Source organism: Heteronotia binoei, chromosome 2, assembly GCF_032191835.1.
Source record: "Heteronotia binoei isolate CCM8104 ecotype False Entrance Well chromosome 2, APGP_CSIRO_Hbin_v1, whole genome shotgun sequence".
Lineage (NCBI taxonomy): Eukaryota > Metazoa > Chordata > Lepidosauria > Squamata > Gekkonidae > Heteronotia > Heteronotia binoei.
In genome coordinates this window covers 175725030-175752941 of record NC_083224.1, presented here as the reverse complement: position 1 = coordinate 175752941, position 27912 = coordinate 175725030, and the positions used below count along the sequence as shown (strand labels likewise).

The following is a 27912-nucleotide window of genomic DNA, read 5'->3' as shown; positions in this document are numbered from 1 at the left end:
ATTCATGTGAATTTTCCTCACTGCCACATGACCTTTGGAGCCCCAGACCAAGAGTAGGCTGCACCAACAGGCATGCCAAATGATGGCATACCCAACCATTTTGCTTGGCATGTGGGGCTGGTTCTCAAACCTAATCAATAAGGCAAGCCCCTGTGGTGCTCACAACAGAAGAAGAAGAAGAAGATGATGATGATGATATTGGATTTATATCCCGCCCTCCACTCCGAAGAGTCTCAGAGCGGCTCACAATCTCCTTTACCTTCCTCCCCCACAACAGACACCCTGTGAGGTGGGTGGGGCTGGAGAGGGCTCTCACAGCAGCTGCCCTTCAAGGACAACCTCTGCCAGGGCTATGGCTGACCCAAGGCCATTCCAGCAGCTGCAAGTGGAGGAGTGGGGAATCAAACCCGGTTCTCCCAGATAAGAGTCTGCACACTTAACCACTACACCAACAGCAATGTGGAGAGGGGCCAACACTGCAGGAGAAGACAATGTCTCTTAGGTCCTTCTCCTCACAGACCCATGTGGTTCTTCCTGGGGGACACAGCGGGCCTCAGAGCTGCTGGTCAAATACATCCCTTGTTTCCCACTCCCCTTTGTTGATGGTACACCAACATCTTCATAGGTGCTGTGTGGGGGGGGGGGGGGACTCAAGCCAAAATGGTTGCCTCTTCTCTCCCTTCTCCTCCTCCTATCCTTGCCCACTAAACAATCCAAAAGCAAGGCATCCAAATTCACATGAATCAGTCACGTTTGACTGAGATGAGTCTAATGTTGTGGATATTTATTTTCCTTTTGCCAGATGCATTAATTGTAAATGTCTGGAATAAGTTCTTTCAAAAATAGCCTCCCTCTTTTCCATTTGTAAACAGAACTCCTGGTCTAAGGTTGCCAAACTTCAGGTGGAGCCTGGAAATCTCCTGAAATTGCAGCTCATCTCCAGGCTACAGGGATTGGTTCCCCTGGAGAAAATGGCTGCTTTGGAGAGTGGAGACTATGGTGATATACCATACCGATGCCCCTCCCCAGGCTTTACTCCCAAATCTCCAGGAATGTCCCCACCTAGAGTTGGCAACCTTACCTAGCCCACCCCATTCTTGCTGCTCCAATTTTACCTTCCAGCATAGGTGGACAAGAAGGGGCCATTCATGTGGCATTTGTTGAGGGAGTCCAAGAGCCACCTTCTGACCTGATGGAGAAGCTCTAATTAGAGCTCTGTGCTCTTTAATAACACTTGTCTCCCTGCAGCTGTGAACCTGCCCCCTCCCTCAAACCCTTCTCATTATGACAGAACATCCATTCAGAGACAGGCATCACCTCTGTCATTATAAATGGCAATAAGGGGGGGGAGAAAGTTCGCTTCAATCCACTGCCTCCCCCACAGCCACCCAGATTTCATGGGTCACCGAACCCATTGTGTCCATGTTTCTCAGAAGCTTATGAAGAAACTCTCTGCCACTTCCTCACCCCAGGGAAAGCAATTTGGCCTTCAGATAGAGGACTGCGCCTTCCTAAACAAAGCCAGGCCAGGCCACTCTGTTTCATTTCTGAGACATCCACACCCCTGCCAAAAACTGAAGGCACGCTTGTGTCCAAAAAAAAAGATTTACAGTGTTTTGGATTGCCATCTGGATTGCCACATTCCATGGGGATGTGGCATAACTATTTGTGCTCAGGTTCATCTGCTCCATTTCTCCCGTTCCTGCATTTTATCCACACAACCACCCTGCATGGAAAGTTAGGCTGAGAGAGAGTGACCAGGCTGAAGTCATCCAGTGAATGACAGGGCAGATTTGAACCTGAATCTCCCAGCTCAGCCGTCTAGCCCCTGTGCAACACCAGCTGTCTTACACAATTTCTTGCATACAAAATATATTACAACATTTAGCTAAATCAGTTGTATTTGAGTAGGCATGGTCAAGCTGCACATTTCAGTTTGGGCCAGATTAAAAATGTGTTTCCCCCCCTGCAAAATTAGGTTTTTTAAAAAAAAAAATTCAAAGGGGTATATGGAAAAGAGCAAGGAAGTTAACAGAAGTGAGTTGGGGGTTCTTAAACTAACCATTCCCTGTTTCTGTCAGGACAGTAGTGAGGCAGTGGACGGAGGTGGGACCTGGAATGAAGAGGTGACCAAGTGGTGGGGGGAATGGAGCTCTTGGTCCACATGCTCCCGCACCTGCGGAGGGGGTGTGATGTCCCGGGAAAGGCACTGTTTACAGCAGCGGTAAGTAAATGAGCAGAACCCATTGACATGTGTCTGTGGCTATCCAATGGAATTTGAGTTAGCAAGAATGCCCATGTAGTACTGTAGATTGGATTCATTCTCTAAGGTGGGGGCAGTTTCAATTAGACATCTAGTCTGACAAGAAGGTCCAACATTTGTGTGCTGTTAGAAGACATGAAGTTTGCTTTATTACAATTTATAAACCAAGATGGGAGCTTAAAAATGAGATGGGAGCTTAAAAATGTACATTTAGACTTTTATTGAACGATACATGGAGACTCTGGTTTAAATGTTGTAAGAGAATAAGGATGCTTTGTTGTTAAGTATGGTTTATTAATGATGTTATTTTGTTTATTGTAATTATTTTATTTTTTGTTTATATTGCAATTTTGTTATATTTGGGAAATAAAACAAATTAAGTTTAAAAAAAGGGAGCTCAAAATTTCACTTGAGTTCAGTGGTAGAGCACATGCTTTCTATATACAATGTGTTGGGTTCAATTCCTACTATCTCAAACTTGAAGGAGGGGGGGGGGGAACTTCCTCTGCCTGAGATCTTGGCACCACCACCAGTAAGACAGTGTTTAGCAAACTGACTAATTAAGATGACAGGTTCATAACTAAGTTTCATAAGATGCAAAAATTGAAATTGTGAGATTTTTAAAACCCTACTTTTGGGAAATTTATTAAATGTTAAGTTTAGGTAGATATTTCCTTCTGCTTTAAAATTATGTGAACTGTATAAATAGAAATTATTTCCCTTTATATTATAGCCCCCCACTATTGATTAATATTCAATAGAATTCTCCAATTCTGTTGTAGCAAATCTTCCATGTCAAAGAACAAAAAGTTTGTGCCTTGTGAATATTGTTGGGGGGGGGGTTATGTTTGTGTGTGTGTGCCCATGCCTGGAAGTCATGGTGATCTCTAGCAACTGCCTCTGTCTTCCGACCATGGTATTCTCTGGAAGTCTCCCATCTAAATACTTGCCAAGATCAGCTCTGCTTAGCTTAGAATCATAGAACAGAATCACAGAGTTGGAAGAGGCCAAACAGGCCATCTAGTCCAACCCCCTGCTCAATGCAGGATAAGCCTACAGCATCCCTGACAAGGGTTTGTTCAGCCGCTGCTTAAAGACTGCCAGTGAGGGGGAGCTCACCGCCTCCCTTGGTAGCTGATTCCACTGTTGAACAACTCTTCCTGTAAGAAAGTTTCTAAACTGTCTCCTGCCCAATCTGCATCCGTGTAACCAACTTAGGCCGCGGTCACACTCACCATTAAATCCATCCCTAACCCGTCGCTATTATACCTCGCAGCTTTTTTACAACCAATTTCCTGATCAGACATCCCTCCATCCTTCAGTTCTAAGCAGCGTTGGTCCCGTCGTTGGTTGTTCAGAGGTCTCAACCAGACCTCATTTTTTGAGATGGCATTCCACACTCGCGCAAGTGCAGTACCGTGGGATATCGTGCTTGGCTTTTTTTTCCCCCAAAGGTGCCAGAAAAAGGTGGGCGATCTGCCCCCCCCCCCATTTAAACACCTGGAAAGGAAGGGGAAGCCCAGGAGTTCTCTTTGCTGTCTCTCCGCCTGGCGGGGAGACAGCAAAAGTAGGTGATCTTCCTCCCCCCCATTTAAACACCCCGCCGTGGTGTTTAAATGGGGGGGAGCATGGCAACTCTCTTTGCTGTCTCTCCGCCTGGCGGGGAGACGGCAAAAGTGGGTCATCTTCCTCCCCTAGCAGGGAGACAGCAAAGGTGGGCGATCTGCCTCCCGCCCCATTTAGGAAAGGTCCCCTGTGCAAGCACCAGTCGTTTTCGACTCTGGGGTGATGCTGCTTTCACAAAGTTTTCATGGCAGACCTTTTACGGGGTGGTTTGCCATTGCCTTTTCCGGTCATTACACTCCCCCCCCCCCCCCCAGCAAGCTGGGTACATATTTTACCGACCTCGGAAGGTTGGAAGGCTGAGTCAACAATTGCTGGCACAATGATATCATTTGGAGTGGGCTCTCGTAGGGAAGTGGATGTGCGCTTGCGACGAGTCGGCTACAATGGAGCATTCAAACATAGAAAGTACGCACGGGAGTCGTCGGAAGCATTCTTATTCCGGATTTAATTTACTATAAAAAAAGTCCGCGTCTCAATCGTGGCAGCTCAGGACACAAACGAGCCAACGACCATTGCCAGATGCTGATGTTTGGACAACCGCATAAAATCCGACATGCATCTGGCTTTCATCCATGCCCATCTCGTCAGTTTATGTGCATCTGACCTCGGCCTAATTTTGGATTACTGGCGGATGGCAATATTCGTTTTGATCTGAAGTTCCTTCTAAATATCTAGCCACTCTTTTTACAGCAACACGCTCTTTCTTGCTAGTGCACTTGTCTTTCTATTAAGGATTCCAACGCTGGCTACAATATTGGGTCTGCTAGAGGTACTGAGGTATAGGAGTTTTCCTATGGTGGTTCTGTACTGGTTGCCTTTAGGTAAAGGCTCATTTATTTTGTTGTTCTTAAGAAAGTCAGTGTTGCCACTGTGCTGGCATTTTCTAGACCTAACATCTGTAAGAGTTCAATTATTTTCTGTCTCTGGCTTAGAGAAATGAACCATCTTCCTCTCTTTCCATTTGTATGCCCAAGTAGTAAGAAACCTCCTAGCTCCTTAATTTCTACTTCTCTTTTTAGGCACTCTACCACACCGTTAAAGTCCATTTTCCTGTCATAACCCAGAATCAAGTCATCAACATATGTCAGAATAAAAGTACAATACCCACCTTTGTGTTTAGTGTACAGACATGAGTTGTCGTCTTCTTGCCTGAAGCCTTACACTATGAACATGGTGTGTAATTTTTTCATTCCAAGCATGTGCTGTCTGTTTTAGTCCATATAGCCCCTTCTGCAGTTTGCAGACTAAATTGGGTTGCTTGGGTTCTGTAAAAACTTCTGGCTACTCCATCTACAAATCTTCCTAGATGGGTTTGTGAAGAAATGCTGTCTTTACATCTAGATGTTTGACCTGCATCTTCTTAGACGGCGCTGTGCTAGAAAGTAATCCGATTGTACTGTTTCACCACTGGGTCTAAGGTTTCATCAGAGTTCTCCAGCCCATATTCTTGCGAGAAGCTTTTAGTAACTAATCTTGCTTTGTAGCATTCCACACTTCTATCTGCATTTTGTTTGACCTGAATCGTATCCAATAAGATTCTTCCCCGGTGGCAGTTGAATCAAGGTCCATGTTTTATTTTTGTATGCAGCATCAATCTCTTGTGTTGCCTTCTTTCACATACTGGCTTTGGCTGCCGGCACCCATTCTACTTCCTTCCAGGTAGAAGGTTCAGATGGTAACACTGACCTTGCGAGGTTAGGCAAGTGTGAGGCTGGTATACCTTTGTTCAGTCGTGATGACTGATGAGCACCAGAGGTGTGCTCCTGGATTTTCATTTGCTGTCCACCTGTCTTCATTCTCACTTGCTTCCTCTTCCTGTGTTGTATTGCTGTGAAGCTCTGGCACGATTGCTTCAGAATCTGCCTTTTCAGGTTGTGTGTTTTGTTCTGATGTTTCATCACCGTGCACTGGTTCAAGGTTCAAGAGCCAATATTGACCATCTGCCTTTTCTGAGTCACATGATGCAGTTCCTTCTCTACTGGTTCTGCTTCTGTCAAAGTGAATCACATGCCTGAGATAAACTTCAGCTGTTTCTGGGTACAGCACTCTATACCCCTTATTTCCAGAATCATATACCACAAATACACTTTCTCTGTTCTGGAATCTAGTTTTTGTCCTTTCTCCTTTGGTATTGCTGCCAAATACTTCAATGTGTCCCATGTCTGGCACCTTACCATCCCATATTTTTAAGGTGTTTTGCAGACAGTCTGATCTGGAGATAGTTTGCAGTCAGGATTGCTTTGCCCCATCATTTATTGCAAAGGCTTGCATCCCTGAGCACGTACTTGCTTGTCTCCAGCAAAGATCTCAGTACCCTTTCAGTAGTGCCTTGCTCAGTGACCTTGCTCAGGTGTAAAGCTCACCAGCTTTTGGTGCAGAATGCCTTCCTATACCAAGAAGGTTTGGATGTGATATAAACTCACCATAGCTGTTTGTAGCATTTGGGACTTTCTCTCAAACTTGTTAGAAAACATAGCAATGTATCTCTTGAGGACTGTGTACTTCACTCTTTTGCCTCAGCAGCTATGCAACTGAATACCTTGAGAAAGCATCCAGAAAGATTAAAAAATATCTTATTTTCTACCATTTGATGTTACATGTGCTGGTCCAAGGACTGGAGAGAAGAGTAAGAGTCCAGTAGCACCTTAAAGACTAGCAACATTTGTGGTAGGGTATGAGCTTTCATGAGTCACTGCTAATTTCATTCATCTCTAGAATGCGAGTCCATCTGTCCTATACAGGGGTAGAATTCTAGCAGGAGCTCCTTTGCATATTAGGCCGCACACCCCTGATGTAGCCAATCCTCCAAGAGCTTATAAGGCTCTTTATTTGTAAGCTCTCAGATGATTGGCTACATCAGGGGTGTTTGGCCTTATATGCAAAGGAGCTCCTGCTAGAATTCCACCCCTGGATATATTGGAAAATGGAATGATTTCAGATACCAAATGACATTAGCAGGCAAATGACAAGAGAAGGTGTGCTTGGATTAGGTGTGATATGCAGAGAGGTAGTGGGCATGGAGAAATCAGCATGGTTAATGAGACAGGAATTGTAGCAGAAAGTCTGGCTGGGTCACCCTTCTCTCCACTGTTTTCCAGTCTAATTGCCTCTTCATTCTTGATCTGCATGCCTACTGTTTTTGACATCATTGTATTCCTTGGTCTCCACTGGCTTCCCTATTCACCCCCCCCCCCGAGGAGGTACAGCAACTAACATCCTGAGTTTCTTCCTTGACTGAACGATGACAACAGGGAATTTGGATTTCGTTCCCATGAATTCCCTCATCCTCAGCCCACCCACTCCAGTTCCCTTCTGCTTGGTCCACAAGGGCGATACAGAAGCCCCTACCTCCACTCCATAGAGCTGAATGCAACCCCTGGAGAGGCACCTCTTAACCTACTACTCCGGATCTTGCACAGCTAATGAGAGCTGGCATCCAAGAGCTCACCACGCTTATCCTCCCTCCAAACATACACACCCCATCCCAAAAACTTCTTTCTGTTCTGCATGAATGCACTTCTGAGCAGAGGAAGCCTGAACAAGCCCCCCTTCCTTTCCTCTTTCCTTCCGTCAGAAGGAAAGGGGGGGAGGCAAAGCCCCCTTGCCTTTTATGTGGGCTGGCTGGCTGCATAATTAAGGTCCGGATATGCTGAGGTGCCTTCCGTCTGGAGATGGCCGTGATTCTCAAACACACTTGGAAATAAACTGTGCCATTCACAGCGCACCCACAGGAGTGTCTCTCTTTCTCCTTCTTTTCAAAGAATCTATGGCTTAGAGTTCTAGTACCTTATCTTTTTGAAAAAGCAAAGTTTATATGGCATAAAATCAGTGAAGCATTGTAACAGGCAGTGTTCCCTCTAAGCGGAGTTAGCGTGAGCTAGCTCACAGATTCTTAGCCTCCAGCTCACACATTTTTGTCTTAACTCAGGAAGGATGGCCCCAGAACACACTAATTTATGCAGTAGCTCACAACTTTAATGCCAGTAGCTCACAAAGTAGAATTTTTGCTCACAAGACTCTGCAGCTTAAAGGGAACATTGGTAACAGAAGTCTGCCCATCAGAACCCTAGCAAGCCCATGCCCCCATCTCAAAGGGACAAAATTCATTTTTGGAAAGTGGAGGGTATAACCCTTTTATATATATTCATACGTATCTCCCTGTCCTTCAGGACTGAGCCATGTTCTTTTTTACCTTATAGGCTACCGGTATCTCAGGGGACCAACAGTACCATGTGCCTCGGCCAGTCCAAGCGCTACCAGTTGTGCCAACAACAGGTAAGATTTGGTCTCAGACCTTGAAGAATTATGTGGTGTCTCTGGGTTGTCTCAAGCAGGAAGTAAAATAGAGTTCAATAGGGCTTTTTTTGTAGCAGAAATTCCTTGCATATTAGGCCACACACCCCTGATGCAGCCAATCCTCCTGGAGCTTACAGTAGGCCATGTACTAAGAGCCCTGTAAGCTCTTGGAGGATTGGCTACATCAGGGTGTGTGTGGTCTAATATGCAAAGGAGAACCTGCTGCAAAAAAATCCCTGGGTTATTATGATCTGCAAGGAAGGGATCTGCAGTGCTCACCCCCGACTACCACCTCTTCCCTTCCAGTGCCAGTTCCACACATTGTCTTTTTTCCCATACTGCTGCCTCATGTCACTGCTCCATTTTTTTACTCTGCTTCCCTTCCCGAGAAGCCATTTTGAATTCCTAGCTTTCCCCATTAGGGATGCAGCATTCCCTGTTAGGGTAAGGAGTAGCTCCCCAGGGCTGGGTCAGGTCAGGAAAGTGTCACAGGAGGGAGACTGTCGTTCCCTCTCTCGCTGTGCCATAACCTTCATCTGAATGGGCCCCCCACAAATCTCAAGAGTTGCTTCCAGAGGTGCTTTCTCCACTATTTTTGGTTGCATTTTAAAGTTCTACCTTGTTTTCCAATCCACTGCTTTGCTTCTCAGAATTGGGGCACCTCAAAGAGACACAGCACCAGTTTAATCCTCATTACAGAAATGGAAATATTTTCATATATTTCTTTTTTTAAGCCTCCAAGGCACTTTGTGTATTTCCCACCCCTCTTAATCCTTACAACAACCTTGTGATAAAGGTTAGGCTGAGAGAGAGACAGAGACAAAGAGACAGTGATAGAGAAAGAATAGCCCAAGGGAAGAAAAATAATTAGACAATAAGTTTAGCTCTCTTTTCTTTCCAGCTTTGCCCCGCCAACACAGCCAGTTTCAAGCAGCATCAATGTGCCAGCTTCAACGCTAAGGCCTTTGGGAAGCGCTACTACCACTGGATGCCACTTTACCCCGGTTTGTCTTTGCTTTAATGGCTCAGCAGAAGCTGCACATCAAGGGATAAGGCAGTGCTTGCGAAACCTCATTGAGATTGATGTCAACTAAGAGTAGCCAAACTACTTGGTTGTAGCTTAGCCTAAGCCATTATTCTGTTCCCTTCAACAGATTAATTGTGCCATCTACTCAAGTCCACTTCTCAGCTGGCAAGTGGGTATACACATATATAAAGAAAACAGGGAGCTCAATAATCCCCTGCAATATTCCTCGTAAATATCCAAATAAATTCTACACGTCTGGTTATATTCAGACATCATAATTTAAACATGATTGAGGATAAAGGGGCACAATCCTGGTTTGTTGCCAGACTTGCATGCATACCTTTTTTGGGATATACACTTTGAGTCTTGGGATATACTCTTTGACCCTTTGGGGCTTTGACTCTTGAAAGCTTATACCCTGAAAATTCCACTGGCCTCTGAGGTGCTACTGACCTAGATTCTAGCTAGACATATTTTTTTTCTCTTCTCCACAAACCAGGAGGTCTTCAATTGCCCAAGACCAGGAATCATAGAATCATAGAGTTGGAAGGTACCTTCAGGGTCATCTAGTCCAACCCCCTGCCCAATCCAGGGAATTCACAAATACCTCTCCTCACACACCCCCAGTGACTCCTCCTTCATGCCCAGAAGATGGCACAAACCTCCAGGATCCCTGGCCAAAATGGCCTGGAGAAAAACTGCTGACTGACCCCAAAGTGTCAATCAGCATTTCCCTGGGCATGTGAGAAAGGACCACAAGAACTAAGCATTGATGCAACCTTTCCCATCCTCCTTCTCATGATCTGCCTAATTCACAGAATCAGCATTGCTGTCAGATGGCCACCTAACCTCTACTTAAAAACCTTCAAGGAAGGAGAGCCTACCACCTCCCAAGGTGCTTCTCTTGGAATTTTGAAATTTTTATTTTTCAAGAAATGGAGGGGAAAAGGGAAGTGGAAATAGAAAAGTGATAATACATCTCTGTCAAGAAAAATAGAATACATTCTGCATATTGCTATATCATTCAAATAAAAGAAAGTTTCATCACATGCTTAACTTCTCATCACAGTAATCATATAGCATTGTACTGTAAGTTCCCACTTAAATTATCAATTTAGCTTGTATTTCAGCCATGTAAGCTGAAGAATATTAACCACAATTCACCCCAGAGCAGTTTGTGTGTAACCATTCATATACTGTAGCTTCTCCCAGTATTTTCATAGTGAATAATGTTAAGTTTGGTGAGAGCCAGTTTGGTGTAGTGGTTAAGAATGGTGGGCTCTGATCTGAACAACCGGGTTTGTTAACCCCATTCCTCCACATGCTGTCAGCTGGGTGACCTTGGGCCGGTCACAGTTCTCTCAGAGCTGTTCCCTCAAGAGCAGTTCTCTCAGAGCTCTCTCAACCCCACCTACCTCACAGGGTGTCTGTTGTGGGGAGAGGAAGGGAAAGGAGATTGCAAACCACTCAGAGGCTCTGAGTGAAAGGTGGGGTATAAATCCAGCTGTTCTTCTTCTCTAGAGGAGAGGCACTCTGCTCTCATATCCCTCTTCCTCTGTCCCATGTCTTCCCCGTCTCTCACTTTCTCCTGTGTTCTGCCATAGATGATTACACCAGCATCTCCAACAAGCCATGCGATCTCCAGTGCACCACCAGGGGTGGAGAGAGACAGCTCATGGCACCGGCCCAGGATGGAACTTCATGCAAAGACAGGTCTCACCAAGGGGTCTGCATTACTGGGAAGTGCGAGGTAACATGAAGGAACCAAGGACTGATGATGTACTTCTAGCAGGGCTTTTTTTGGAGCTGGAACTCCTTTGCATATTAGGCCACACACCCTTGGTGTAGCCAATCCCCCTGGAGCTTACAGTAGGTCCTATACTAAGAGCCCTGTCTGTTGTGCTTCCAAACGCACTGCTCCCTTTTTAAACACCTGCATGTCTGTTCCAACAACTGTGGCCTTTTGTCAGTCCCGCTGGAGGAGAAGTCTGCCCTTCCCACTATCTCTGGTCCAGAGAAGGAACCTCCAGGGTTACAAAGGAAGAGAGCAAAGAATTAGTTATATTTAGGCTTAGTTTCAGTTGAGAAGGAAGGCTGAAGACATTAAGGGCCAAAAACTTCAAAAAAGAGATGGCTTTTGAATTGGAGCTTGAGCAGCCTTTGTTGGTTTCAGTTCATAGGGAAACTCTAAACTTCCAACTCTTTCCGCTTGCCTCCTTTCCTTCCCCAGCCAATCGGATGCGACGGCAGCCTCTATTCTTCCCAGACGATGGATCGGTGCCGGGTGTGTGGAGGAGATGGAAGCACGTGCTATCGAGTCTCAGGCAGTTTCCGGAAAGGGATCTCACAGTTAGGTACACTCTGCTAACAGCATTGAGCTATTTCCTCGTCTGTGTCTTGGTGTGTCCTGCTGGTTTCACTTTCTAACCAGTCACTTTGCAAACTAACCCTCTCGGACTGCAGGAAGAATTGTCTCCAAGGCCGAGCCTGCCAGCAATCTTGAAGTTTTAAGGATGACTGTTGTGTTTGTGCAGGGAAGCCACAGGATTGTACTGAGGGTTTTGTAGTCCGAAGGCAGAACTACTCCAGAATGTGTGCAGTAAAACAACAGTCATTTCTTGTAAGGGAAATATGTACTACAGAAGAGTGGCAGGCGAGGAAAGGGTTAAGCATTTGCATAAGTTCCACATCACAGGGGGTGGGATGTGTGCACACACTTAATCTGTTTCTTTTCTGCCACTTTTCCATAGTATATAGATGTGCTTAAACGCCTGGTTTTACTCTGTTTTATGTTTACCAGGGTTTTTTTGTAGCAGGAACTCATTTCCATATTAGGCCACACAGCCTTGATGTTGCCAATCCTCCAAGAGCTTACAGGACTCTTAGTACAGGGCCTGCTGTAAGCTCCAGGAGGACTGGCTACATCAGGGGTGTGTGGCCTAATATGCAAAGAAGTTCCTGCTGTTAAGAAAGTTCTGACGTTTACAAACACCAGTCTAGAACTGTAAAGAAACTGAAACCAGGGAACTGCTTCACAGATGTGTAACCCAATCTGATTTGGGTTTTCTGATTTTTTTTTTAATTCCCCTTTCTCAGGGTATGTATTTATCACTAACATCCCAGCTGGTGCTACAGACATTCTTATAATCGAGCGAAGGAAAACTGAAAACATCTTGGGTAAGTGATGAAAAAGAATACTCCCTTGGGGCTTAAAGAGTCTATTGCCAGTATCTTAGCTCACGTGGGAGAAAATGATAGGTCCAGTGAGGAGAGATGGTCTTAGAGATTCTGGGAGCTGGGTCATAACCTCCTTGTGCTTTATTGATTTCCCATGCCTCCAGTTGCCCATCTCTCAGTGAATATCAGTGTGGAAGTTGCTTCCACAACAGTGTGGAAGAGACAGTTTGGTGTAGTGGTTAAGAGCGGCGGACTCTAATCTGGAGATCTAGGTTTTATTCCTGGCTTCTTCATATGCAGAAGAGCCCCGTGGCACAGAGTGTTAAAGCTGCAGTACTGCAGCTCTGCTCACGATCTGAGTTTGATCCCTGGCGGAAGCCGGGTTTTCAGGTAGCCGGCTCAGTGTTGACTCAGCCTTCCAAGGTCGGTAAAATGAGTACCTAGCTTGCTGGGGGGAAAGTGTAGATGACTGGGGAAGGCAATGGCAAACCACCCCATAAAAAGTCTGCCGTGAAAATGTGAAAGCAACGTCACCCCAGAATCGGAAACAACTGGTGCTTGCACAGGGGACCTTCCTTGGGTCATGGTTCTCTCAGAGCTGTTCTCTAAGCTCTCTCAGCCCCGCCTACCTCATAGGTTGTCTGCTGTGGAGAGAGGAAGCAAAAGTGATTGTGATGCTGCTCTGTGACTCTGAGTGAAGGGCAGGATATAAATCCAAACCTCCTCTTCCTCCTTTAACTCTCATTCGTCATCTTTCTCCTTTCTAGCACTAGCTGATGAATCTGGGCACTTCTTCTTCAATGGGAACTCTGCCATCGATAACCCACAGAATTTCAGGGTGGCTGGCACCGTGTTCAAATACCGTCGGCCTCCCAACCTCCATTCTGACGGCCTGGAGTATATTATTGCCCAGGGGCCCACCAATCAGTCTCTGAATGCCATGGTAGGTAAGAGAGTCTGTATGATGTGATCACTTCATCACTTGTCCCCATTTTGTGAGCCCCAAAACTGCCAACAAAGAACCAAGAGGATCTGAGTGTCTGATCCCCAACTTAAGCCAAGGTAAAGTTCCCAAGTCATGTTGGCTTCCTGAACATCGAAGTTGATGATTAAATCCCAGGCTCAGTAGGTTGCTTGACCAATCTGTGAGTTTCCATCCCAGGCTGCTGAGATGGGCTGAGTAGGCCAGCAGATCTAACAAGGATCACAGCAGCCCAGAAAGTCAATGCTTTGTGTCTCCAAAATCATGCTTGGATTGTAGCATCCATAAATCCATGGGGATTTATAGGAGAGCTTTAAAAGGGGATTAGCTAGATTCTTGGAGGATGGGGTCTATCAATGGCTACTAGCCTTGGTGACTGAGGAGAACCTCCATGCTCAGAGGCATTAAGCCTCTGAATCCCAGAGCCAGGAGGCAACATCAGGGGAAGGTCTTGACCTCTATGCCCTGTTATTGCCTGTCCAGAGCAACTGGTTGGCCACTATGTGAGACAGGATGCTGGTCTGAATGGACTATTGCTCTGGAGAGCCAGTTTGGTGTAGTGGTTAACTGCGTGGACTGTTTTCTGGGAGAACTGGGTTTGATTCCCCACTCCTCCACTTGCAGCTGCTGGAATGGCCTTGAGTTAACCATAGCTATCACAGGAGTTGTTTTTGAAAGGGCAGCTGCTGTGAGAGCCCTCTCAGCTGCACCCACCTCACAGGGTGTCTCTTGTGGGGGGAGAAGATATAGGAGATTGTAAGCCACTCCGAGTCTCTGATTAATAGAGAAGGGTGGAGTATAAATCTGCAGTCGTCTTCTTCTGCTTATCCAGCAGGGCTCTTTTTACATATGTATGGGAAGCTTTTGATAGGGATGGAGTGGCATCTTCAGAGATGTCTTATTGGAGAATCTTTTTGTGGTTGGGGTAAGCTGAATCCCAACACAACAGCTTCTGATCTAAAAGTATTAGTTCCAGTGCATTAAAGAGATGTTGCTTTTCTTTCCTTGTTGAACCCAGTACTACAACTTCAATGGGAAAATGCCCTATGTGACATATGACTACACGGTGCCCCGGACACTGTCACCAGCTCTTCAAACTGTCCCTCCGGCCATCAAAATGCCTCTTTACCTTCGTCTACCAGAGCCCAGCCGCAGCCGCCAAGATGCAATCCCACTCATTTCCCAAGATTTCAATGCCACTTGGATCTCACTTGCACCGGATGATCTTGGGGAACATTTCCCACAAGGGGAAGAACATGGCGGCATGGCCTTCAGTAGTCAGGACTTTTTTCCAAGCAACTCCACGACCCCAGGCAGAGACTGGGGCTGGAAACACGGGGAAGAGGGGGAAAGTTTTAACTTCCAACACCTCTACCACACTAATGGAGGTGATGAAGTGGAAGAAGTGGGACCAGGCAGAGAAACAGATTTGGGTTAGTATATTTTCTTCAGGGATGGAATTCGGGCAGGAGCTCCTTTGCATATTAGGCCACACCCCCTGATGTAGCCAATCCTCCTGGAGCTTACAGTAGGCCCTGTAGTAAGAGCCCTGGAAGCTCTTGGAGGATTGGCTACATCAGGGGGTGTGGCCTAATATGCAAAGGAGCTCCTGTTAGAATTCCACCCCTTATTTTCTTGCTGGTTTATTTGCCTAAGCATGGGCAACACAGATGCTTTCTAGTCTGACATTAAGCCACACTTGCTACAAAACTACATTTAGAAAATTCTAAATCTATACTTGGATTATGCAGTCATCCTTCTTTATTCCTAATGTCCGTTATTCCTAATCTGCAGGCAACCTGTGTGTGTATGTGTGTGAGGGTAGTCATTGGGAAATTGGCAGGGCTTTTTTTGTAGCAGGAGCTCCTTTGCAAGTTAGGCCACACACCCCTGATGTAGCCAATCCTCCAAGAGCTTACAGTAGGCTCTGTACTAAGAGCCTTGTAAGCTCTAGGAGGATTGGCTACATCAGGGGTGTGTGGGCTAATATTTGCTTGTTAGCTGCCCTGAGTCTGCTTGCAGAGAGGGCGGGGTAAAAGTTGAAAGTAATAAATAAATAAAATGCAAATGAGTTCCTGCTACAAAGAAAGCCCGGGAAATTAGAATTTTCTTTGACAGTGAGTAGGGCAGTAGCAAGGGACGAGGTGTGGTTAGATGAAGAGCAGCAACACTTTTACGTATAAATGGAGACCATGAAAGAGAAGCAAGCAAGCAGCAATACTGTCGGAAACATCAATATATTCATTTGAATGTAAACATTTTGAAGATTCAGAAGTTGAGATCCAGTAAATTGGAATCCTTATCATAAAATGTAAGCACTGATGATACCCAAACTCATTCATACTACCTCCTGCCTCACCAGTTGGAGCAAAGATTTGGGTTTTCTCGCTCACTAAGGGTGTTAACTGTTTTCGCAAAAGGTGGGGCTCTCCACCCACTGATGCTGGAATGAAGTTTTGCTAGTCATGCTACGTGGCTCCCATTCATTTCTGCATGCACATCTGTTCACCAAAATCTGAAATTAACCCTAAATTGTCAACATTCCCCCCCCTCCCTGCTCTAAGCCTCCTATGCAGGGGGTGGGAGTGGGCTAAAAGCCCAATGAAATAAAAATCAATAAAATAATTATTATTCCTATGTCTTCTGTATGGGAAAACACTTTTAGCTGGAAAGGTGAGCAACTGAGAGTGGTCAGTGATGGAATAGTTTCCAGAACATTTCTGGCTCACTGTCATCTGTTTCCTTTTAGCTCTCAGACTCAACCAGATCACAATCAGCACAGCTGTTCCTCGTGGTGCTGCCAGGCCGGATCTCCTAGAAACGGGCAGAATTGGGCCATCCAGGCTGCGTCTCTTCAAGAAACTGTGTCTTCGGGACCCACAAAATGCTGCTTTTTGTAGGGAACTGCACTACCTAGTGGTCAAGCTGGGAAGGAAGAATTCAGCGGCGGGGTTTTGGAATGACCCTTTTGTGGAACGGCCAGAAGGACTGCGCAAACGGCCAGCCAGTGAGAACTTTCTAGAGAGCACAAATACTGAGGCGTATGCAGTGGATGAGGCAACAAACGCTACTGTGGTGGTGACATCTTCCAAACCTAGTTCCAGGTCCAGCCTTCATACTGGCTTTGGAAACAAACAATTGTCAGGATCTCTGCAGTCCCCTGGTTCTGAAAGGTAAGATAGGAATATATTCCATAGGGAATAATGTGAAGTTTGGTGAGAGCCAGTGTGGCGGAGTGGTAAAGAACAGTGGACTCTAATCTGGAGAACCAGGTTTGATTCCCCACTTCTCCACATGCAGCCAGCGGAGTGATTTTGGGTCAGTCACAGCTCTCTCAGAGCTCTTAGTCCCACCTACCTCACAGGGTGTCTGTTATGGAAAGAGGAAGGGGAGGTGACTGTAAGCTGCTCTGAGACTCCTTTCAGTAGTGAAGGGCAGGGTATGAAACCAACACTCCTACTTCTCCTTCTGGACAGATAGATTTTGCAGTAAGTCCTTCTGTCACCATGGAAGACTGGCTTGTTTTCAGTTTCATAGTATAGATGACAGACAGACATACCAGCAAATGCAATTCAGGAATTCTCCTTCTTCCGTGTTTCAGATTGTTTACCTTTTCGTTGTTTTTAAAGTACTGTACATTTATCCTCCAGAGTATAGAACTTCTCCAGTGATTGATTTATTTCCTGTGGAAACCTATTTCATTTCAGCCCACTGAATGAGAATTAGTGGTCTAAAGCAGCTGTTCCCAGCCTTTTTGGTATGTTGAACCACAAGTCCAAATTTATTTGGGATAGTGACCTTTGGCTGACCCAAGGTATTTTAGTGTCCTTGGCAAACTATGACCTTGGCACCCATCTAGTGCAGCAGTCCATTTTCTGCAGTGGCTGGCCAAATGTTTTTGAGAAGCTAACATCCCACAGAGGGTGCAGCTGTCCCTCCCGAGTTTGAACCCCAAGCAAGTAGCATTACAACAGACACACCTTTTGCATACGGAGGTTATACTGCAGCCTTTTACGACCCTCTCCTCCTCCCATGGCACAGAGTGTTAAAGCTGCAGTACTGCAGTCCTAAGCTCTGCTCACGACCTGAGTTCAATCCCTGGCGGAAGCTGGGTTTTCAGGTAGCCAGCTCGAGGTTGACTCAATCTTCCATCCTTCCGAGGTCAGTAAAATGAGTACCCAGCTTGCTGGGGGGGGGGGGGGGGAAGTGTAGATGACTGGGGAAGGCAATGGCAAACCATCCCGTAAAAAGTTTTCACAATAAAAACATTGTGAAAGCAACGTCACCCCAGAGTCGGAAACGACTGGTGCTTGCACAGGGGACCTTTCCTTTCCCTCCTCCATTATTTCAACTAAGGAACTCTAAGAAACTCAAGTAACCTTCAGGACACTTTTTGCTTGATCAGTGTGTGGTGAAGAAAAAATAGCAGCTTATGTATGACATGGAAGATACTGTTTCCAGGTTGGATCTTGGTTTCCAAAATAGAAAAGAAAGGAACGGAAAGGGCATGGGTAGCCATTAGGGAGGGCTGGCATGCCCTGCAGACAACTTTCAGAGGCTTCATGACCCCCTTTTGGGTTTCAGCCCACAGGCTGGGAAACACTTCTAAAGTATCACTTGATTAAGAGCTTCATTAAGCACCTGACTTCTTGCCACACTCTAGGTTGTTGGGGAATGATATAGTAACATCAGAGGACCCGTCCTATCTCCCCTAAGTAACCAGGAATGGCTAGCGAAGCCTCTGTTGCTCCCATCAGCAGAGTTAGTTTGAGCTAGCTCACAGGTTTTTAGCCTCTGTCTCACACATTTTTGTCAGCTTAGGAAGGATGGCCGCAGAGCAAAGTAACTTATGCAATAGCCAAATTGCTCACTCACAATTTTAATACCAGCAGTTCACAAAGCAGAATTTTTGCTCACAACTCTTCACAGCTTAGAGGGAGCATTGTGCATCAGATTGCTCACTCCCGAGTTCATTCATGCAAGTTCTTTATCTTCTGCAGCAACGACTTTGAGCTGAACCCCCTTGGCCATGATGACATCAGCCTGGCTGACATGTATCGCTGGAAAGTGTCAGCCTATGCTCCTTGCAGCTCCACATGCACCTCAGGTAATTTTGCCTAGGATGGTATACCGGTGGGAAGGGGTGGCATCTTCGTACGCAGTATCCTGAAATTCCACTTTCTTTAGAGCCAGGCCACTGGTTCACTTAGCCCCATGTTTCTTGCAGTGACTGGCAACATCTCTTTAAGGTCTTGGGCGGATGGTCGTTTCCTTGGCTGTTGAACCTTTGACATTCTATACACAGGCAATGTGACTATTGTGGGGAGGGGAAGGGAAAGGAAATTGCAAGCTCCTTTGAGACCCTAAGTGAAGGGCAATGTATAAATCCTATCTCTTCTTCTTCTACATGCTGTACCATTGTTGTGCTCAACCAAATGGTTAGTTCTTGGATGGGAGACCCTAAGCAGGGCTTTTTTGGTAGAAAAAGCCCTGCATGGACTCATTTGCATCTTAGGCCACACCTCTGATGCCACCATTGTTTCACACATGGCTTTTTGTAGAAAAAGCCCAGCAGAAACTCATTTGTATATTAGGCCACACCCCCTGATGCCAAGCCAGCCGGAATTGTGTTCCTGTGCGCTCCTGCTCAAAAAAAGCCCTGCCTCTAAGGAAGTTCAGGGCTGCTATGCAGAGGCAGGCAATGGCAAACCGCCTCTGTCTGTCTCTGGCATCAAAAACCCTACAGGGTCACTGTAAGTCAGCTGTGACTTGACGCTTAAAAAACAGTGTACAGGCTTTGTTCTTAATATGTATTCTGGCCTTGACTACGTGTGTGACACAGCTACTCAGAGCCACAAGGAAGTAGAGAGAGAGAGAGAGGAACTGTGAATTACTTGTACTTCTTGTCCCTATGCTGTCGGGTCTTCCTCAAAATGTAGAAGCAAAGAGGTATGTGTTCTCCCAATGGAGGAATGCAATAATCATCTCCTTGTTGGATGAAATGTGTATCTGGCCACTTCTCTTACTCCATAGAATGTGTAAAATGGAATTGTTTAGGAGGGCATTTTCATAAAGGGACAAATGCATGTAGTTTATGGTACTGTTTATTGTATGCATTGTCTTGTTCTTATCACATTGTTTTCTAAATTCTCTAATCCAGTCTCTACATTTTTTTACATGTCATGTTTTGTTTCCACTATGCTAATCTTTTGATCCAGTCCTGCAGTCTTGTTCATTGTCTGTCTTATACTGTTCCTATTGCATTTTTTTTATAAAAAATGTGTTATCTGGCTTCACTCTCTATGAGAAAGACGGATTGTAAAGTAAAGTAAGCAAGCACTTATAGGTAAATAAGTACTTGTGCTTTTTATTCCTTCTTTGGAACAGTCCAAGCAGATGCCAATGGAATAAGTCTGTAGGGCTGCTAAAGGACATTGAGCACATTCCAGCGGAAAGGAAATGCTTTTTGTTGTCTTCTTAGGGATCAGTCCCTCCTATGCCCTGTGCATCCGCTATGATGGAGTAGAAGTGGAAGAAGCATACTGTGATGCACTGACCCGTCCAGAGCCCACTCATGAGTTCTGCACAGGCCGAGATTGTCAGCCCAGGTAAGGAGAATTAGCCAGCCGCTAGATTAAGTGGTGTCAAACTCATTTGTTATGAGGGCCGGATCTGACATAAATGAGACCTTGTCCTATTTAGGTAGCAAAGATATAAACTTTATAAAGGACACAGACAAACACAATTAAAGATTTTTTAAAAACTCTTAAAATAAAACATGCTTAAAATATCAGCACTCGTTGGTCTTAAAGGTGCTTTTTTAAAATTTCTCCCATAGGATCCAGGGAACTCGGCAAAGGAAGCTCTGATTCTTTCCTTCCTTCCCCAGGGGACCAGGAAGGGGAGGGGCCTCAGCCAATAGAAGGAAGAGAGGCTTGGCTCAGTAGCTCTGCTGTGTGATTGAGAGAGCCTGGCAAAGCATTCTCTCCCTCCACCCCTTCCTCCCAAAGGGAGGACCCTCAGCCAATGGAGAAAATACGGGCTTTACTTTGTAGCTTCTGTGCGATTGAGCAAGCCTGGCAAGCAAGCTGTGATGCAGAAGGAAGCAAGAGAGAAAGAAGGAAGCAGATGACAGCCATTTGCTCAGGGGCCTAATTCGGCCCCTGGGCTGCATGTTTGACACCCCTGCACTAGATCATCATCATACTCCAGAAATAATTTTGAATTTGGTTTTAATATTTTAATATCAGCCTATGACTTGAGGTTGTTGAAGATAGTTGCTGTTCTATAATTTTTATGTCCTTTTATTAATTATTTGCTAATTAAGTATATTTACTTGTACTTAACCTGGTTTTTTGCTACAGTGTGACACAGAGTGTTAGACTGGATGGGCCACTGACCTGATCCAACATAACTTCTTTTACGTTCTTCGGTTCTTATTTCTATCCCATCCTTTCTTCAAGGAGTTTCAAGCCAAGTACCTGCTTCTCCTCTCCCCTATGTTACCCTCACAACAATCCTGTGAGGTGGATTAGCCTTTGACAGAAGGATTAGGAACAGTTATGGAAGCTAGAAAGGATTGTGAGATTATTTTTTTTAAGTCAGCACGGAATTTGAAAGGAGACAAAAAGCAGTATTTAATTAACTGACCCATAGTTATGTCTCAAAGTCTTGATTAGGGGAGTGTAAATAGTATAGAGAACATGTAGCTGAGGGAAGCCCCCTTCCCCAATTAAGATGCCAGCCCTTAGCTCATCTCCCTGCTCCATCCATCAGGTTACCTCAAACTAAGCCATGTTTTGTCTTCCTCTATCTTGCTCCCCACCCCCGCTCACATGGAGGTGGGAGACCAGCCGGTGGAGTGAGTGTTCCAGGACCTGTGGTGAAGGCTATCAGTACCGAACAGTGCGCTGCTGGAAGATGCTGGCTCCAGGTTTTGATAGCTCTGTTTATGATGACCTGTGTGAGTCAGCTGGGCTGACCAGACCCATGGAAAGGAAATCGTGCGCAAACAAACCCTGTGGGCCACAGTGGGAGCTGTCAGAGTGGTCTGAGGTATGTGGTTCTTTGGCAGAGTATGGCAAAAGTATGAGTCACACCACGGGGGTGGGAAAGTAGTGAGGTAGAAGAAGAAGAAGAAGATATTGGATTTATATCCTGCCCTCCACTCCGAAGAGTCTCAGAGCGGCTCACAATCTCCTTTACCTTCCTCCCCCACAACAGACACCCTGTGAGGTGGGTGGGGCTGGAGAGGGCTCTCACAGCAGCTGCCCTTTCAAGGACAACCTCTGCCAGGGCTATGGCTGACCCAAGGCCATGCTAGCAGGTGCAAGTGGAGGAGTGGGGAATCAAACCCGATTCTCCCAGATAAGAGTCCGCACACTTAACCACTACACCAAACTGGCTCTGGTAAGTAGCAGCCATGGCAGAGGGGAAAAGCTGAATTGTATCAAGACCAGGCTTATGTTTAATCCTTTACTCACAACCATTTTCACACAATAAATTCTGTCCTGCTATTGGCCCTGACAGGGAATCTCTGGAATGTGTAGGGTTGCTCGGTCCTCCTTGGCCAGCAATGGGGGATGGGGAGGTAGGGTAGCCGGATCAAGGTTAGGAAACTGCTGGAGATTTGGGGGTGGGGCCTGTGGAGGACAGGGACCTTAGTGGGGTACAATGCCACAGAGTCCACCATTGAGAGTGTCCATTTTTCCAGGGGAACTGATCTCTGTAGTCCAGAGATGAGCTGCAATTTTAGGGAATCTCTAGGTCACACCTGGAGGCTGGCATCCCTAGGAGTGATAGGTTTAATATCAGGAAGCCAAAAGAGAGAGAGAAGAATTAACTCCCTCCTCACTCCAGTCTTCTACTTCAGTTCCAATTCCATTGTCACTGCCCCCCGAAGCTATTAATACGAATTTTTAAATGGCTGTACCTTAAACCTTTCTTCAGGGCATGTGAACCGTAAGAAGAGGGAAACATCTGGTTTTCTTCCTCTTGCGTTTGCAGGACAGGAGCTCAGAAGTTGAAACTCAGTCTGAGGGCAGACCTCAGCTGGTAGCCTCTGTAGAATAAAATGCTGTGTTACTTTGTCTTTTGTGACATTCTCAGTGTGTTTGACAGACATGGGTTTGTATCCTGTTTACTCCTTTCAATTCAACCAAATCTGAAGCCTTCCCTCCAGTCTAAGGAGACTTCCTCTACTGGAAGAGGCTTGGAAGGTCCTTAGGCTAGAAGGAAGGCATCAAATTTGGCTGAAAGGAGTGGGTAGGATATAGGCCATAGTCTTAGTCTTGGGCACATGTTTTACAGGTAGCTGTATGCAGAGCACCTGTCTTCTCCAGGAGAAGCTATGAAAACAAATCTAGATGTTAATCGAAGGGGGGGGGTTGATTGGAAAAACAGGATCTAATTCCCTCCCTTTATCAAATTTACAGCCTCCCTCAGTTGTTTTTAATTTAAATATATATGTATCCCATGACATCTAGCGTAACCACTAAGTGAGGTTTTAGTTGTACACCCAGTACAGTTGTGCAGACCATTAGTTGGCCCAAGTGTTCAGTGAGGCCAAATAACCTACATAAATTTAATTCACCAGTTCTTCCTTAACTAGTTGTATTGCTCACTTTTAAGGAATAAAAGTTAGAGATGCTCAACTTCCCATTTTTCTGAATAATGTAAAATCCTGACCATCCTTCCAAAGTTTTATTTCCCAGGGCTTAGAGGCCTGGAGTCTTTGGCTGGCTGAGAGGATGAAACCCACCTCTCCCGTTTCCATAGAGCCTCATATTGAAAACTGTGAAATTTTCCCTGTGAAAAGAGGACTGAGTTTTGAGACAAATGGCAGATGTCCATCTCATAAAAATCTCGGGTATTGCCTGTATGAAAAGTGTGCCTTCTCAAGACATAAGAGTGACCCACTTGAGGCAAAACAAAAGAAGTTCACCCACTGCCTATAATTATCATATCTTACTCAAGCCCAGCTGTTTCTTTTTGTTTGTCTGTCAGGATTGTAAGTACGAACAAGGCCCTAAGTTAACATGAAGCATTCCCATTAGTTACCTCAGGATGATGAGCTCTATTTCCTGAGCAGGATGAAGGGAAATGGTGATCCTATTAACTTATTCATGATAGAAGTGCCTTGCCCATAATTTAAAAATATTCTTTCCTCACTCCTTGCATTTTTTGTTTTCCCTTTCCCCTGCTGCTCCTTCTTTTCTGTTTCTGACTTCACAGTGTTCTGCTCGGTGTGGCAGTTCAGGGACCATGAAGAGGGAGGTGCGCTGCTCAGTAGAGCCACATCTGTGCAACGAGTCATTGAGGCCTGTCAGTGAGAAGGAATGCTCAGGACCCCCCTGTGACCGTCACTGGACTGCTTCTGATTGGGGACCAGTGAGTCCAGATTATTTGCTGTGTTTCAATTTAGAGGAAGACTGAATTGGGAGGGGGGCAGAGAAGGTTACAAGTTTGTCCTTTATGGAAACTCATACCTTCTTCTAAAATCTAAAAGTCAGTTCCCAAATGCTTTCTGTCACACATGAGCATAATCAGACAATACACTGTGTCTGGAATAGCCTATATATTTTTCAGAAATCAGCCTCAAATGCTGAAGTCTAGAGGCACTCTCTCCACTCACAGGTTTTTAAGAAGTCATACTCTACTCTTGGGCCCAGATTCCAAGTAGCTGCAAAGAATTCCAGTAGTCCCACAATCCAATAGCCCCACAACCCGACAAAAGTGTTACACTTATCTTCTGTTTGGCAGATGACCCTGCTCTCAAATTAAAGACTATTGCTTAACCACTGTTACTTCAAAAGGCCCCTTTGTTTCTCCCAAGTGCTCAGGTTCATGTGGTGAGGGGCGGATGAACCGCTTCATCACATGCCGCAATTTGGAGGGGAAGGTGATTTCAGATTCCCAGTGTGATCCTGAAACCAAGCCTCTAGCGATTTATCCCTGTGGAGACAAGAACTGCCCTGCACATTGGGTTGAGCAGGAATGGGATCAGGTAAGCCAACACCATTCATGTTGCTTAGCAAGAGCCTCAAACTTCCCACTCTCAGCAATAATAAAAGTGCACTGAAACTTACAGTGGGTATGTTTCTTGGCTCTCCTATGCTGCTTTTAATACTTTGCCTTCTTCTGCTCCTGGTTCGTGCTCTTTTCTTATAACGTGCCAAGGAATTGAATCTTGCCTCATCACCAGTATCCAAACATCTGTGACAGTACCATTGCCTGCCTTTGCATAACAACCCCGGACTTCCTTGGTGCTTTTCTGAGGACTAACCGGGGCCAACCTTAATTAGCTTTGGATATCTGATGAGATTGGGCTAGCCTGGGCCTCAGCTCTTCTGATGCATTGATGTGAAAGAGTGACCCATGTTTATTTCAGTTTTCCTTGGATTAGTAGGGAGTTATTGGGGGAATGTAAAAAAGAGACATCAATATGAAGAATGAGGGCGGCAAAACCACATAATCTCCGGTATATTGAATGGGATATGAAATGTATTAATTAAAAAAAAACTACATACAGCAAAAAAGGGTAGACCTAATGGCTTGGATCCTAACCTTTTCTTCCGTTTCCACTGCATTGTTTTGCAGTGGAGTGGATTCCACCTGTGATAGGTGTTTTCTGCACATGCAAGATACAGCATCTTGCAACAAGAAGAAAGCATCTGGAACTGGAGGAATACTTCACCGCAGGAAACAGTACAGCAGAAATGGGTTAGGATCCTAGCCAACTAACCCATGAGCATCAAATAATCTTTATAAACAATAATTCCCAATTACTGGACAGCTTGCCTACCATTTCCTCTTGCATTACACCAATCCAAAGACAGCAGTTCTTGGGGGTGGGGGGAGAACCACACCACCACCAAAATCCCTCACCATGAATAAATGTGCATTTTTGCCCAGCATAATTCACTCTTTCTAGGGGGAGTGGATAAACGGCACCTCTCTTTTGTCCATTCCAGTGCAATGCCACATGTGGCCGAGGAGTCAAGACACGGACCGTGCTGTGCGCAGGGCTGGAGAGCGGCATGTACAGGGAGTATCCAGAGAAGCGCTGTGATGCCTTCCCAAAGCCAGAAGTGCAAGCATCTTGTTTCAAGAGACCTTGTTCCACGTGGTTTTCAACCTCCTGGTCCCAGGTAGAGCGAAGAAGCCATTGTCTGCAATGGGTGATGTTTTGGTGCCCAAGCAAGCCATGTACCCTGTGCTGAACTTGATGTAACCAAAGCAAAACAGTGAAACCAACCCAGTCTCATGCACACAAATGTCCTGCATGATACAGAGGCTAGAATTAGACAGATCATGAGAAGGAGGGCAGGAAGGGCTGCTTCAATGCTTAGTTCTTGTGGCCCCTTCTAACATGCCCAGGGAAATGCTGATTGACACTTTGGGGTCAGTCAGCAATTTTTCTCTAGGCCATTTTGGCCAGGGATCCTGGAGGATTTTGCTGTCTTCTGGGCATGGAGCAAGGATCACTGGGAATGTATGTGCGTGGGGGAGGTATTTATGAATTCCCTGCATTGTGCAGGGGGTTGGACTAGATGACCCTGGCGGTCCCTTTCAGTGCTATGACTCTATGATACAAATCATAAGCATCCCAACAGATTTGTCTCATTCACCTCTACGCAGACATTCCCCTCCTACTTTCATTCACCTCCTGTAGCATTTCACTCTCTCTGTTCTGCAATGCAAGCTCCATTAATGGGACACCCTTTCCCCCTAAAAGTCACAGTTTGTGCAAGAATCGGCTATTTATACAGGCAGGTGTTTTTCTGTGCAGTTGCTGACCTGATCTGGCAGTCAGAGTTGCCTGTATGTCACTTGTCAGTGGTAGTATTTCTGTGCTGCTCAGGAAAGGGAGTATAGGCTCAATCCAGTCCTCCTGTCTCATACCCCTAAACAATCAGTGCTATTCATCAGGACCTGACTAGGGCTACCTTCAGGAACCTCAGCTGCTGAGCTATGATTGAAGCCACACCCCGAAGTAGTCATATAATACATGGAAAATGTATCACTATACCAGCTTAAATGCTATACCAGCTTAAATGTAATAATGCTATACCAGCTTAACCCTTCATCAGAAATCATTCTAAAAATGCCCTAACCTGGATAGCCCAGGCGACCTCAACCTCATCAGATCTTGGAAGTTAAGCAGGGCCAACCCTGGCAATTACTTGGATGGGAGACTCCCTTGGAATACCAGGAGCAGGAGGCAGTAGCAGGCTGTATTAAGCCACTTCTGTGGTCCTCCATGCTCTAGTAGGGGTCACCAGAGGTCTCCATGGCTTCCAGGCATAGGAAGGAAGGAAGAAGTTCCAATCTAGGATCGACATAGGGGCAGTACATAAACACCTAGTTTCTTTAAATGAAACTAAGTCCTCAGGGCCAGATGAACTACATCCAAGGGTTCTAAAAGAGCTTGTGAATGTAATTTCTGAGCCTCTGGCTATTATTTTTGAGAATTCTTTGAGAACAGGAGAGGTGCCAGAAGATTGGAGGCGGGTGAATGTTGTCCCTATCTTCAAGAAGGGGAAAAAAGAGGATCCGGGTAACTACCGACCCGTCAGCTTGACATCTATACCTGGAAAAGTTTTGGAACAAATCATCAAACAGTCGGTCTTGGAACATTTAGAAAGAATGGATGTGATTACTAAGAGCCAGCATGGGATTCTCAAGAACAAGTCATGTCAAACTAACCTGATCTCTTTTTTTGAGCAAATGACTACCTTGCTGGATCAGGGGAATGCTGTAGATGTCGTTTATCTTGATTTCAGCAAGACTTTTGATAAGGTTCCACATACTATCCCTGTTGACAAGTTGGTAAAATGTGGTTTGGATCCTGTTACCGTTAGGTGGATCTGTAACTGGTTGACAGATCTCACCCAAAGAGTGCTTGTGAATGGTTCCTCATCCTCTTGGAGAGGAGTGACAAGTGGAGTGCCTCAAGGACCTGTCCTGGGACCTGTTTGGTTCAACATCTTTATAAACAATTTGGATGAAGGAATAGAGGGAATGCTTATTAAATTTGCAGATGATACTAAATTGAGAGGGGTTGCAAATACAGTAGAAGACAGAAACAGGATACAGGATGACCTTGACAGGCTGGAAAACTGGGCTAAAACCAATAAAATGAATTTTAACTGGGATAAATGTAAAGTTCTGCAATTTGGTAGGAAAAATCCCATGCATAGTTATAGGATGGGAGAGACTTGTCTTAGCAGTAAGGGACGGGATGGCTTGGGGAGGGACGGGATAGCTCAGCGGTAGAGCATCTGTTTGTTAAGCAGAAGGTCCCAGGTTCAGTCCCCGGCATCTCCAACTAAAAAGGGTCCAGGCAAGTAAGTGTGAAAAAAACCTCAGCTTGAGACCCTGGAGAGCCGCTGCCAATCTGAGTAGACAATACTGACTTCGGTGGACCGAGGGTCTGATTCAGTATAAGGCAACTTCATATGTTCAGTAGTATGTGTGGAAAGGATCTAGGGGTCTTAGTGGATCATACGCTGAACATGAGTCAACAGTGTGATGTGGTGG

The 27912-nt window shown here is 45.6% G+C and overlaps 1 protein-coding gene across 2 annotated transcripts in view; it reads left to right on the top strand.

The window, feature by feature from the left end:
• Positions 1–27912, top strand: part of LOC132566960 (ADAMTS-like protein 2) — a 32923-nt gene that overhangs the window by 1903 nt on the left and 3108 nt on the right. The window contains exons 2-16 of one of the 2 annotated variants that reach the window (XM_060232506.1): positions 2082–2224; positions 8089–8164; positions 9087–9189; positions 10817–10962; positions 11443–11566; positions 12309–12389; positions 13157–13332; positions 14390–14804; positions 16121–16544; positions 18372–18478; positions 19853–19979; positions 21213–21426; positions 23605–23760; positions 24206–24376; positions 25344–25520. In XM_060232506.1, the coding sequence (XP_060088489.1) occupies positions 2082–2224; positions 8089–8164; positions 9087–9189; positions 10817–10962; positions 11443–11566; positions 12309–12389; positions 13157–13332; positions 14390–14804; positions 16121–16544; positions 18372–18478; positions 19853–19979; positions 21213–21426; positions 23605–23760; positions 24206–24376; positions 25344–25520 (2640 nt within the window). The remainder of the gene's footprint in view (positions 1–2081; positions 2225–8088; positions 8165–9086; positions 9190–10816; positions 10963–11442; positions 11567–12308; positions 12390–13156; positions 13333–14389; positions 14805–16120; positions 16545–18371; positions 18479–19852; positions 19980–21212; positions 21427–23604; positions 23761–24205; positions 24377–25343; positions 25521–27912) is intronic. The other variant, XM_060232507.1, reaches the window with a different exon arrangement.